Source organism: Phascolarctos cinereus, unplaced genomic scaffold, assembly GCF_003287225.1.
Source record: "Phascolarctos cinereus isolate Bilbo 61053 unplaced genomic scaffold, phaCin_HiC Scaffold_726;HRSCAF=1367, whole genome shotgun sequence".
Taxonomy (NCBI): domain Eukaryota; kingdom Metazoa; phylum Chordata; class Mammalia; order Diprotodontia; family Phascolarctidae; genus Phascolarctos; species Phascolarctos cinereus.
This window is the reverse complement of record NW_027556098.1, coordinates 314,523,904-314,537,153: the sequence shown is the minus strand read 5'-3', so window position 1 is coordinate 314,537,153 and position 13,250 is coordinate 314,523,904. Positions and strand designations below refer to the sequence as shown.

The window sequence follows — 13,250 nt, the reverse complement described above, 5'->3', positions numbered from 1 at the left end:
AGATCAAGCTCCCTCAGAAGAGGGAGCTATCATCCCTAGGTGTGATAGGGTGTTCAGGCCCCAGGCCTCAGATCACGTCTCTAGAAGCCTTCCAATTTTTCAGCAGGCCCCGTCCTGTGAGAAAATTGTCTCTTGTTGCAGAACACATTCTCTATCAAAACAGACACAGGAGTGCCTGGCCCAAGGATTTTTGTTCCTGGCTGGCCCAAGGACTCTCCCTCTTGCCAAATCCCCAAGGTCCATGCCTCTGGCAACCAAACAAAAAACTGTCTTTTCTCCTTCGATGCCAGGTATCAACAAAGATATCTCTGCAGACTCCCTGCATTTTCCTGTCCATAGCTTCCAAAGACACCTGAACCTCTAGATTACCTAATTAGCATCCTTTGGCATTCCTTTCCCTCGTACCTTTTCCATATAAGCCCCCAGAACCATCCTCACTAGCTTGCAGGCTTCCTAAGGACCCTTGCCCACTTCTATTGGAGGGGCCCTGTAATCCACCCAAAAGTGTCTTGTTTCCTGCCAGAGTACACAATCCCAGAGTCAGGAGGGAGCTCAGAGGAACATAGACCCATCAGAACCTAATTATAAATGCCCCCTACAACATCTCGGACAAGCAATCATATGTTCCTGTTGAAAGTCTCCCAGTGATTCGCATTCCACTGCATCATCAAACAGTTCTAGCAGTTAGGAATTTTTCCTTATATGAAGGTCAAAAATCCGCCTTTTTTGCAGCTTCCTCCACTGCTCCTAGTTTTGCTTTCTGGGGCCAAGCAGAACAAATATAAACTTCCTTTTATTTAATAGGCTTTCCAGACTTAATCACTACCATGTCTCCCTGAAGTCTTCTGTTCTTCCAGCTAAACCTCCCCAATTGATTCTTAAATAGCATAGTTGTGAATTCCCTTCCCATCTTGGGAGTGTCTGCAAGAATAAACCTACAAGGGGCAACTAGGTGGTGCAGTGGATAGAACACCAGCCCTGGAGTCGGGTGGACCTGAGTTCAAATTCAGCCTCAGACACTAGCTGTGTGACTTTGGGCAAGTCAACCCCAATTGCCTCACAGAAAGAAAAAAAAAAGAATAAACCTAGGCAAGAGAGAAGCCCATGTTTAAAGCCATGATTTTTATCCAGGGATCATAAAAGAAAAAGTGCTAAATGCTCATTTGTTCCATGTCAGTATGTCAAATGAACTAATCCCTTTTTAAAAATTTGTTTTCTCTTCCTGACCTCGGCCAAAAAGACTCCCAATTTCCTTCCAGAAGTTAGAAGCAACACAGGATCTCAGAATGCAAAGGAGTTAATTTTGTCAGAAAACTTGACATTCTTGGAATCAGCTTCAAAAAGGAACATGGCATCAGTAGAGGGTTGTGATGAGACCTGCTGAGAACCCAAAGCCTAAGGTCAGATGAAATCATTACTTATCTGAGTAATGACAAGATCAATCTAATTTCAAAGAAGGCAGTTTAATCAAGAGACCAGTTCACCTAGCAAAGAGTAACTAATTCTTCCCAATGAAGTAAGATGGTCACTATTCATAGCACTTGACTGGAGAAACCTGGTTCAGTTTTGCATTCCTTTCACAGGCTCTGAGATATAAAAAGAGAACTAGAGATCATTTAGGCCAGGGTTTTGGGGGTTTTTTTAAAGATTTTTATTGGTATCATTTGTTTTGTTTTTGTTTTTTGCTTTTTTGGTGAGGCAATTGGGGTTAAGTGACTTGCCCAGGGTCACACAACTAATTAAGTGTCAAGTGTCTGAGGCTGTATTTGAAATCAGGTCCTCCTGAGTCCAAGGCTAGAGCTCTACCTGCTGCGCCACCTAGCTGCCCCGTAGGCTAGGGGTTCTTAACCTTGGATCTGTGGATAGATTTCAGAGGTCCATGAACTTGAATGGGGAAAAAAAATACATCTTTATTTTTACTAACTTCTAATATTTAGCATTTTCTTCAGTTTTTGTTTTTTGTTAGGCAATGAGGTTAAGTGACTTGCCCAGGGTCACACAGCTACTAAGTGTTACATGTCTGAGGCCGGATTTAAACTCAGATCCTCCTGACTCCAAGGCAGGAGCTCTATCCACTGTACCACCTAGCTGCCCGATTCCTTATTTTAAAAAGTCACTCTGAAAAGAGGTCCACAGGCTTCACAAGACCACCAAAGGGGACAAAAATAAAGTTTTAACCTCTCATCTAGGCCAATCCCATCATTTTACAAGGAAGCTGAGGCACAGACTGGGGAAATGATTTGCCTAAGGTCAAAGAACAAATCAATGATAAGTTCTAAACTTAATTTCATGTTTCCTAGTTCTGAATTAAGAGTTCTTTCCAATACATCATGCTGCCTATCAGAGAAATCCTGCAACAGATTGGTATCCTGATCACCATAAGTATTCCTTACAACAGTGCAAATGAAACTCCCTCCATACATTTTCTGTTAGGTGGCACAGTGGATAGAGTGCTGGGCCTGGAGTCAGAATACCTGAAATCAAATCTGGCCTCAGACATTTACTAGTTGTGTGACCCTGGGCATATCACTTAACCTCTGTTTGCCTCAGTTTCCTCATCTATAAAATGGGGATAATAATACTGTCTACCTCCCATGATTGCTGTAAAAACCAAATGAGAAATAATGAGTAAAGCACTTAGTACAATACCTGGCACATTGTAAACACTATATAAAATTTAGTTATCAGTATTATTGTTGTTAATTTTTGACCATATCTTTAAATACACAGATGATCTAAGCAATTGTGCACATATTCAGTGGAAAAACAGAAAAGGCAAGGCTATCCCTCATCTTCAAAAGCATGTTTAAACTAGCTTTTGCAGAATCTGATAGGTGCAGGTTGCAAAAGAGATGAAAGAAGGGCACAGTGGGTAAAAAAAACTGAACAGGAAGTCAGGAGACCTGAATTCCAGTCCTTAATTCATCTCTTTTCCCTTCTCTCTTCCACCTCACTGAAGTCTCCACTTACTACAAGGCATAAATCAAGCTTCTACATGAAGGCTTTCACAATCCCAGATGCTGGTGTTCGCACTCCTTCCCCTTCTTGCCACCCTACATTTAATTTCCTTGTATTCATTTTGTATTTGCTCTACATAAAATTATATATAATATTCTCCCCCAAGAGAATATAAGCTTCTTGAAAGTATAATTTTCATTTTTTTTGTCTTTGTAACCTAGCACCTTGTATATAATGAATGCTTAATGAATGATTATTGATGATGATTGATTATGAATTATTGATGATGAATGATTCTTAGCTGTGTGAACTTGGGAACATGCCACTCACCCTCACTGAGTCTCACTTTCTTCATCTATAAAAAGGAGAATGAAACTGAGATCATTAATCATAGGGTTGGGGTGAAGTGATCAAAAAACAAAGTATTCCAATTTGGAACTATGCCCAAAGGGCTACAAAAATGTGCCTACCCTTTGATCCAGCAATAGCACTTCTAGGGCTATATCCCAAAGAGATCAAACAAATGGGAAAAGGACCCACATGTAAAAAATACACATAGCAGCTCCTTTTGTGGTGGCAAAGAATTGGAAATTGAGAAGATGCCCATCCATTGGGGAATGGCTGAGCAAGTTGTGGTATATGAATGTAATGGAATACTATTGTGCTACAAGAAATGATGAACAGGCTGACTTCAGAAAAACCTGGAAAGACCTATATGGTCTGATGCTGAGTGAAGTGAGCAGAACCAAGAGGACTCTGTACACAATAACAGCCACATTATGCAATGACTAAGACTGTTAAACTGAACCTTTCTCAGCATTATGAGGATCTAAGACATTTCCAGAGGCCTCGAGATGGATAATGCTGTTCACATCCAAAGAAAGAACTATGGAAGTCGAATCGCTATCACTTATTTTTACCTTCTGTTGAGTTTTGTTTCATCTTTCTGATGGTTCCTCGTATTGGTTTTAATTTTTACTTACAATTTCACTAATGTGAAAATATGTTTCATGGGTATGTAAATGTAAAGCCTATATCAGATTGTGTGCCGTCTTGGGGAGGGTGGGGGGGAGGAAAAGGGAGAAAAATTTTCAACTCAAAAGTGTATGGAAAAAATAAAAAAATTTAAATTAAAAAAAAAAACGAACCAAAGTATTCCCAAGCACTTTCTGCTTTTGTGCTATAAAATCCTATACAAGTGTAAACTATTGCTATTACAGTAAGAATGTATTGTGGAAAGTACTTGCCGGCTGCCTGCTCCATAATCCCACACACTGTAGCTTTTTATCTTCCCGAGCCAAAAGCAGCATCTTCCCTTCTGTTCCAATCTCCCGTTCACCTGCAAGAGAGAGAGGTTAGGTTAGCATAGTTAGGGGATGTGGTGCAATGGAAAAAGCAGTGACCTGAAACTTGGGAGACTTCAAAATCCTGACTCAATCACTACCACCTTGGAAGAGTCACTTCTCCTCTCTCGGCTTCAGTTTTTCATTTGTAAAATGAGGGGGCTGGATTTCATAATCTCTAAGGTCCCTTTCAGCTCTAACATTTTCTGCTATTAAAGATGATCTACTCCATGAACCTGAGCAACTTATGATCTCAAGGCCATTCCATTTCTGGATAACTGCTACTTAAATACAAAATAGCATTATCATAGGCCAAAATGTACTCATACTATTATGGGCCAAGGCTGGTTCAAATCAGTGCAGTATGGGATCACCTAACCCTCCATCACCTTTGAATATGTTTCTCATTACTGTGCTTCCCAATCAGATCTAGACGTTCCAACTAGGCCAATCTTCTCACACGGGGCTCATTCTAGCCTACTTGTGTGCTTGCCCATATTATTACTCCCACTTGGAATGTACTTACTCTTTCTTTTTGCCCTGCTAAACTCTACCCATCCTTCAAGGACTACCTCAAAAAAAAATCACAAAGTTGGAAGACAAAAAAAACCCATTCTGGTTCAATCCTGTCTCAGGAGTCCCCTCTACAAATATCTCCAACAAGCAGTTATATCATCCAGCCCTCACCTGAAGACCTGAAGTAATGTGAATCCAATGCTGCCATAGGCAGTCCCTTCTACTTTCATATAGCTATGATCACTAAGTTTTTCCTCACATTTCCTCACATTAAACAATTCTTCTGAATAAGATGGCTCACAGATTTATAGCAATATATAATATTATTTCCTTAGAACAATCCTGGCAAAGAAATGGTACAAAACAAACAATAAATATTTATTAAGCACCCACTGTGTGCACTGCACTGTGCTAGGCCCTGATGATACAATGATAAAAATGACCTAGGTCCTGACCTCAAGGAGCTTGTAGCCTATTGAGGTGGGGGTTTGGAAGTGAGGGGGAAGGACTCTGACTTCCACATATCTATATATAAAGCAAAGCAAAGAGTGATAAGGAAAAAAGAGAGATCTGCACAAAGTGTTCTAGGTATATCTGATGAGGAGGAGAACATTTTTAGCTAGGAAGATCAGTAGAAGCTACACAAAGTAACTGGAACCTTATCTAAACCCTGAAGAAGAAAAAGCATTGTGAAAGGCAGATAAGAAATAAGGAGTGATTCTAGCACAGTTCTGGTAGTGTTCTAGGTACAGGAAATGGATTATACAGAAGCAGCATACAGAATGTTAATTTGGGGAAAAGCCTTTTTTTTGGGGGGGGGAAGAATGTGAATGTAATTTAAAATGAAAATGGAAAAACAGCTTAGTAATCAGACTGTGAATGGTCCTGAATTATCAAGCTAAGGAATTTGTGTTTTATCCTAGGTACAACAGTTTACCACTGAAGGTCTTGGAGAAGTGGAATGACACAGGCAGACTTAAGCTTTAGAAAGATTATCCTGTCTGCTATGTAAAAGACAGATCAAGAATGAAAGAAATTAGAGTCAAGGAAACCCCAGTAGAAGGCTAATATAATAATATACAAAAAGAGCTACTGAGGGCTTACATGAGGGTAGTTGAGTTATGAACGGAAAGAAGGGGACAGATGCTGGAGATGTTAGGGAAACAGAATCAACAATATTTGGCCATAGATTAGATATTCAAGGTAAAGGCTAGAGAAGGAAAGAGGAAGGACAAAGTTGATTCCAAGTTTTTGAACTCTGATTATTGGAAGGATTATAGTACCATTAACAAAATTAGGGAAATTTGGAAGAGGAATGGGTTTAAGCACAAAAGATGATAAGTTCAGTTTCAGTTATATTGAGTTCAAGGTGTTGAAGGGACATCCAGCCTGGAACTTGGCCAATCCCATGGAGTCCGGTGTTGCCGCCATCTTTGTTAGTGTGTCAGCTCCTTTGAGGTTTGGGGAAACCTGTGGCTGGTAAAGAATAACATTGCTGGCCTTCCTCACCGCACTTCCCTCCAGCCTTACGCCCCCCTGCTCCCTCGGCCTTGTAGACCTCACCATGGAGAGCTGACAACTTAGGTAACTGCCTCCCTGCCAGATTTGTAACAAGGAAAATCAGATCATAAGAAATATATAGTGAATTGGTGTCAGCTTGTGGGAGGTAGAGAATATACCTTCTATTTCATCAGATAAAACCACGGGCTGTGCATCTGCAACAAAAGGCTCCACAAGCTGTTTTTCTGGAGATGAAGAGAGAGGCTTAAACAAAGATTCTAAACTGCTTCCATCCAAAAAAGAGATGACTTCACTTAAGCTTCTTTGAAGGTGACTGAATCGAAGCAAAAAAAAAAGGATTACTCACCAGATCATAGTGGAATTGGGAATTTTTGTGACAAAGCAGACACATATCTTGAAGAAAAATCCCAGAGAATAACTCATTTTCCTGGTGGAGATTCTGCACAGCAAGTATCAAGAGAAATGGAGCAGAACAAACACTAACAGAAATATTGCAAGAATTAAGGTCATCTAAGCTTACAGAAACATCCAATGAAAAAACTTATTCAGAAAGTCTATATGATACAGCCTATACTAAGAAACTTATTTCAAGAATACAAAATGTTTCAGTACAGGAAGATTTGTTGGAAGAAATAGAATCAGAGCTCTTATCTGCAGAACTTTTAAATGAACATAGAGTACCCAATGGAATGAAATAGGGTGAACGTGCTTTAATTATGTTTAAAAAATGTGTGCAGGCCTCAGACACTTGACCACTTACTAGCTGTGTGACCCTGAGCAAGTCACTTAACCCCAACAGCCTCACCAAAAAAAGCAACCCAAAAAAAATGTGTACAAGATAAATATCTGCAGTAAGAGCATATTATAAAGAAGTTAATTAAAGAAAACAAGAAGCATAAGGAACTTATTTTGGAAATTTGTTCAGAAAAAGACAATCTAAGAGAAGAACTAAAAACACGAACAGAAACAGAGACACAACGTATAAACATAATTAAACAGTTAACAAGAACAGAGGAAATCAATAAAGACGTTAACATTTCCAAAGAAAAACTTGTAATGCAAGATACTACAGCCAAAAATGCAATTCAATTACGTAAAGAGATGGCTTTTCGAATGGAGCAGGGAAACAAGAAATGAGAAGAGGGCTACCATGAAAAAAGAAACAATGGTGTTTATGAAGTACATCAAAGGTGAAAGGAATCTTTAGATCTTAAAAAGATCTTAAAAGGAGGGACATGAGGATAACTCAAAGATGCAAACAAAGAAATTGAAAAATGTTAACAAAGTTAAACAGCTTTCTCAAGAAAAAGGAAGACTACACCAGCTACGAAACAAAGGAAGGTGATGTCATTAGAAAGAGCAGAGAAATTGAGAAATTGAAGGAAGATATCAACTCTCACATCATCAAAGTAAAATGGGCACAAAACAAATTAAAAACAAATGGATTCACACAAGGAAACCAAAGGTAAAATTAAAAAAAAAATAAACAATAAAATTAACTCAGGCCAAAAAAGAGGCAGATTAAATATGGAAAAATTGTTGAGAAATGATAAAAGGATATCAAGAGTCAGAAGAAATTAAATCAAATGAACTAGATACAAAGCTCAAAAATCACAAAAGGAGAACTAGAAAAACAAATGCAGGAAAAATCTGATTAACCAGAGATGCATCATACCAAAGTAAAAGAACTAGAAGATTTGAAGAGAACATTTAAGGAGGATAAGGATGAGTTGTGAACACTAAGAACAAAAGTGAAGTGTCTAGAAGATGAATGGTTAAGAACAGAAGATGAATTATCCAAATATAAAGAGATTATTACTCATCCAAAAGCCACACTTCAGAATTTGTTGGATAGAGTTAAAACTATAAGAGCAATTACAAGACCAGCTTCAAAGAGGTAATTAAGAAATTGAAAACTTGTCTGAAGAAGTGAGGAGTCTGAATTCTTTGATTAATGACCTATAAAAAGATATTGAAGGCAGTAGAAAAAGAGAATCTGAGCTGTTGCTATTTACAGAAAAATTAACTAGTAAGAACACCCAACTTCAATGCGAATCTAATTCTTTACAGTCACAATCTGATAAACTCTCCTGTATTGAAAGTCAATTACACAGTCATTGTGGATATATGAGACAGACTATAAAAGAATGAAAGCCTAGCTTTGCAAGCTGAACAGACTTCTAGACAAATAGAATTAAAATTATTAAATATTCAAGTAGAACTGAAAGATGAACTAGTTACTCAAAGACATAAACATGCTTTAAATCTCAAGGATCTCACCAAGCAACTTCAGCAAGCACAAGAAAAATTAGACCAGATTAAGAATGGTAGTTATAATAAAGAAGTCAATAGCATGCCGAGTCGTTCTAGCTCATCAGGTTCCCTTAATACTCGAAAATATCAACTACTTAGATGATGTGAGAGTATGAAAGATAGATCATGAGAAAATACTGGCTCCTCTGTAGTTGTGGATAACTTTCCAGAAGTGGACAAGACTATGCTGATTGAAAGGACAGTAAGGTTGAAGAAAACTCATGCCCAGAAAAATGAAAAGATTCAATTTAAAGAGGATCATAAAAAGCAATTGGTAGAAGAAAATAGGGGGAAAAAATTCAGTGATATCTTATGAGAAGAAGCAGGCACACCGTCATGAGAGGCATCCAATTTTAACAAGATCCATTTGAGTGGATAAGGAGGCACCAAGGCATCTTCGTATACTTCCCATCTGGCTGACAGTGGGCTGATATTAGAACTCTCCTACGAGAGCAACTGAAAATTACAGGCTGTTTTGGAGGATACATTACTTAAAAATATTACTTTGGAGGAAAATCTACAAACACTATGAACAGAAATAGAATGTCTTATTAAACACCAGCATGAACTGGAACAGAAGATAAAGCAAACGTAACAGAAAGCTCTTGCAAGTGAACAGACAAAAGCTACAGAAGAAGCAGATGCTACAGATCTCAGTAGTATTTTGAAGTTTTTGTTATGATCTGTTTGTCAATCAGTGAAAGTGTTTTGCCTGTTTGATACAAATTTAGGTCATAATTGAACTTTTAGATATGACCCATCCTTGCTATTCTCTGACCATTTAAATGAACTGCTATGTGTACTGCCTTCATTAACACTCCTGGTGTCTATTAGTGTAGCCAGATTTTTACTCCTGTGCAACCAAACCATGCTCAGCTTGTCATAGAGATATATCTACGAGATATAATTTTAGGTTTTTTTCCATATAATGGATCAATATCCAGGAGGCCAAGATAATTATATTTTCATTATGTGCTCTGTAGATAAGCTTTTAGATTTTTACATTTATGAGAGATGGAAATGAATTATTCTAGTATTTCTGTCTACATATGTCCACTTGGAGAAATCTTTACTAGGAAGTTAGTTTTTGGAAGAAAGTCATTAGAAAGTATATGTTGACCATATTCTTATTTCTAATATAAGTACAAGTAAATATCCTTTGAAGAAAATATTTCACTTTTTCTTTTTTAAAATGATATACACTACAGCCTTATATATCTGTATCAGGACTGAGCAAAACCAGGGCATACAAAAATCCAGATATTCCAGCTAGATATCTGGTTGAAGAAAGGGCAGTGGTTTTATACCTTATGCCTGTGTAAGCAAGTGCAGCAGGATTTGTATGGACTGATCTAATTTTAAATATATGGAAGAAGACAAGGAGGGAAAGATAGTCCAGAGATCTGGAAAAAATAACGTGTATGCTCTTTAAAAAAATCATATTCATTAAAGACCCAATATGCTGGTATCTTCAGCTAGGTATCAGTATTTTAGTTCCTTTGGGTGGTAGGGAATAGATATACGTGTACAGGTCATCACATCTTAAAAAGTGACCACAAAATATTAAATTATTAACAATTTTCCCATAGTAATTCAATTCTTAATCTCTCAGCCAGTTAAGTTTTGAGATTTTAAAATGGAAGATTTAGCATCAGGGTAAATGAGAGGAGTAATTTTTGAATGACTTCCTAACTAAGCAATGTCTTTTTTTCATGTGCCCTGTTTTCTTTACTGCATGAATACGAGGAATATGCTTCTATTTCCTAATTACATAATTTTGTGCAGTTTGGAATTTTGGGGGGTGTGCATTTATACATTCAGGTTTGTTTATAGGGACAGATATGCACAAATGTAATTATTTAAATATCTAATGATTTTTTTTTTTTGGTGAGGCAATCTGGGTTAACATGTGACTTGCCCAGGGTCACACATCAAGTGTCTGATGCCACATTTGAACTCAGGTCCTCCTGACTCCAAGGCTGGTGCTCTATCCACTGCGCCACCTACCTGCCCCTTATCTAATGATTTTTAACCACAAGTAAGTCATTGATAAATGAATACAGTTCATCCAAACAGCTTCAGGATATCCTATTTTTATAAATTATTTCAAGGGTAATTGCTAAACAACTCAATTCTGTCAAGCTGATCAAGCCAAGGATTTGATATAGAATAATTAAAGATACCAATTTAGTTTTATATTTTCAGGAATTCAGTTCTAAGGACATCTGTTACAAATAACACGGCCTTTTGTAACAGGTTAGGGAAATGTTAGTCCATGTGTATAGCTGGATGGCTCAATGATGCTTTGGGGAAATTATTCCTATTTTTTATTTTTCTTTTTTTTAAGGAATGCTTGATGTTATCAAAATAGATTGCTGTGGTTCTACAAATTTTTCAGCACTAACCAGACTTACTTTATTTTTTTCTTTAAAAAATCTTATATGGAATTAGTTTTCTGGTTACGTTTTTACATTACTAATGTCAACCGGTGTTGCTGTCAAATGCATCTAATTATGCTCAAATAGGAAAAAACTTTCCTTTTACAGTATGTTTAAATTCTTTCCTCACTACAAAGTTTTACATGTAAATGTAAAGCTATATTTAACAAAACATTTAAATACTCCAAGGCACCTTGGTGAAAACATTTTATATGTCATCTTTCCATTCACTGTGATTTACTGTTCTTGTGCATACTGGTTCTAGTGACTTGTGTTTTTTTTTCTCAGTAACTTTAAGGACAAAACTTTTGTGACACTTAAGAACACTCCTCTTTTAAAAATCTTCATTGCCAGTCGGTGGCACTATTAACCAGAATTTCAAAAGAGGTAATTAATTGAAAATTTCTCCAAATATGAAGATTTTCAAACAAAATGATTAAATGGTAGTTACAACTATATAGTAAATATATATTTTTATTCCAGAATGGAAAGTTTTTTAAAAATTTGGATGTCCATTGTCTGCAGTGGTAAAATGTGTTTACATTTCTGAATATATGCATAGTCTCTTTGATTTCATTAAAATGTTAATTTTGTAGTATGATTCTGTATAAATGACATTTTTCTTTTTTCTTTTCTTTTTTTTTTTTTAGTTAGGCAATGGGGTTAAGTGACTTGCCCAGGGTCACACAGCTAGTAAGTGTTATGTGTTTGAGGCCGGACTTGAACTCAGATCCTCCTAAATCCAGGGCCGGTGCTCTATCCGCTGCGCCACCTAGCTGCCCCTAAATGAAGTTTTTCAAGAACTCATCATGAGTGGGGCAGCTAGGTGGCACAGCAGATAGAGCTCCAGTCTTGGAGTCAGGAGGGTCTGAGTTCAAATCCAGCCTCAGACACCTGAAACGTACTAGCTGTGTGACCCTGGGCAAGTCACTTAACCCCAACTGCCTCACCAAAAAAAGCAAAAAAAAGAAGTCATCATAAATTCACACTGTATATACTGTACTATTAAAAGGAAAACATTTGCTACCATGCTGGAAAAAAAAACAAACATCCAGCTAACAATGTCCAGGTGATATAGCATTGGAGTTCAAGGAAGAAACTGAATACGTAGATAAGGGAGACATCTGTATACAGGTTATAAATGAACACATGAGAGTGGAAGGGAACCAAGGATGGAAGTGAGAATGAAGAGAGACAAGGGCTTAGGACAAAGTTTTATAACACATGCTTAGGATGCAGGGGGTGATGAACTGGCAAATGAGATTAAAAAAGGATGGCTAGTGTAGTAAGAACACTGGCAGAAATGGAGCCAAGATGGTAGAGCATGAACATTGGAGAGCTTCTCCCAGATCCTCCATTTTTTAAGGATGGCACCCAGGGAATTTTCATTATATCCCACCTGGCTACTTTCCTGCACTTCACCATCTCCAGATACTCATCACTACGCAAGATGAAATTAACTCAGAAACCCCCATGTCCTTGGATTATTTCCCAACTCAGCTGTATAATTTCATCATTCTCTGCCCTTACCCCTTGCCCTCACTTTTCAGCTTCTTTGTGTCTCCAGCTTAGCACAATGCCTGGTACATAATAGGTATTTAATAAGTAAATATTTATTGACTCTGATTCTGATATTCAAATACAGGGAGATAACATATATGTGCCCTCTCTGAACGCTATCATCATCAGAGGCCACAGAGGGAGTCCAACTAGAAAAAATATGAAAGTAGTTCCGTTACGTCTTAATAATCTTAAGAAAAGAGCAGAAAGAGAGAGGAAGAAGAATTGTAATGGTTGTGGGGTGTGGGACATGGGGAAACAGGTCAGGGAAAATTATCTCATAATCAGGGTACACAAGTAAAAATCTATACAAATGAGGCCAGGATAGAAGGAAGCAGCTAACACTTGAAACTTCCTCTTATTTGAACTAGTCAAAAGAAGGAAGAATAAATACACAAACACATGGTTGGGTACTGAAATACATTTCACTCAACAGGGAAATAAAGAAAAGGGTAAAAGGGAGAGGGAATTAGAGGGAGGCTTAATCCTAAACAAAACAAACTGTAGAAATTTGTAGAAATATTTATAACTCTTGTTGCAGTGGCAAAAATTGAGAATCTGATGGGTGTCAATAAATTGGGGACTGGATGAACAAGTTATG

At 37.5% G+C, this 13,250-nt stretch overlaps 1 protein-coding gene and 2 pseudogenes across 3 annotated transcripts in view; 2 read left to right on the top strand and 1 right to left on the bottom strand.

Annotated features, from left to right (window-relative positions):
- PAAF1 (proteasomal ATPase associated factor 1) overlaps positions 1-13,250 on the bottom strand; it is a 66,957-nt gene that overhangs the window by 23,093 nt on the left and 30,614 nt on the right. For all 3 annotated transcript variants that reach the window (XR_002325128.2, XM_020989589.2, XM_020989588.2), the window contains one exon: positions 4,206-4,297. Coding sequence is in view for 2 of the 3 variants with exons in the window: in XM_020989589.2 (XP_020845248.1) it covers positions 4,206-4,297 (92 nt within the window). In the remaining variant the exon portion in view is untranslated. The remainder of the gene's footprint in view (positions 1-4,205; positions 4,298-13,250) is intronic.
- Positions 6,226-7,146, top strand: LOC110210711 (coiled-coil domain-containing protein 186 pseudogene; annotated as a pseudogene).
- Positions 7,173-9,533, top strand: LOC144454082 (coiled-coil domain-containing protein 186 pseudogene; annotated as a pseudogene).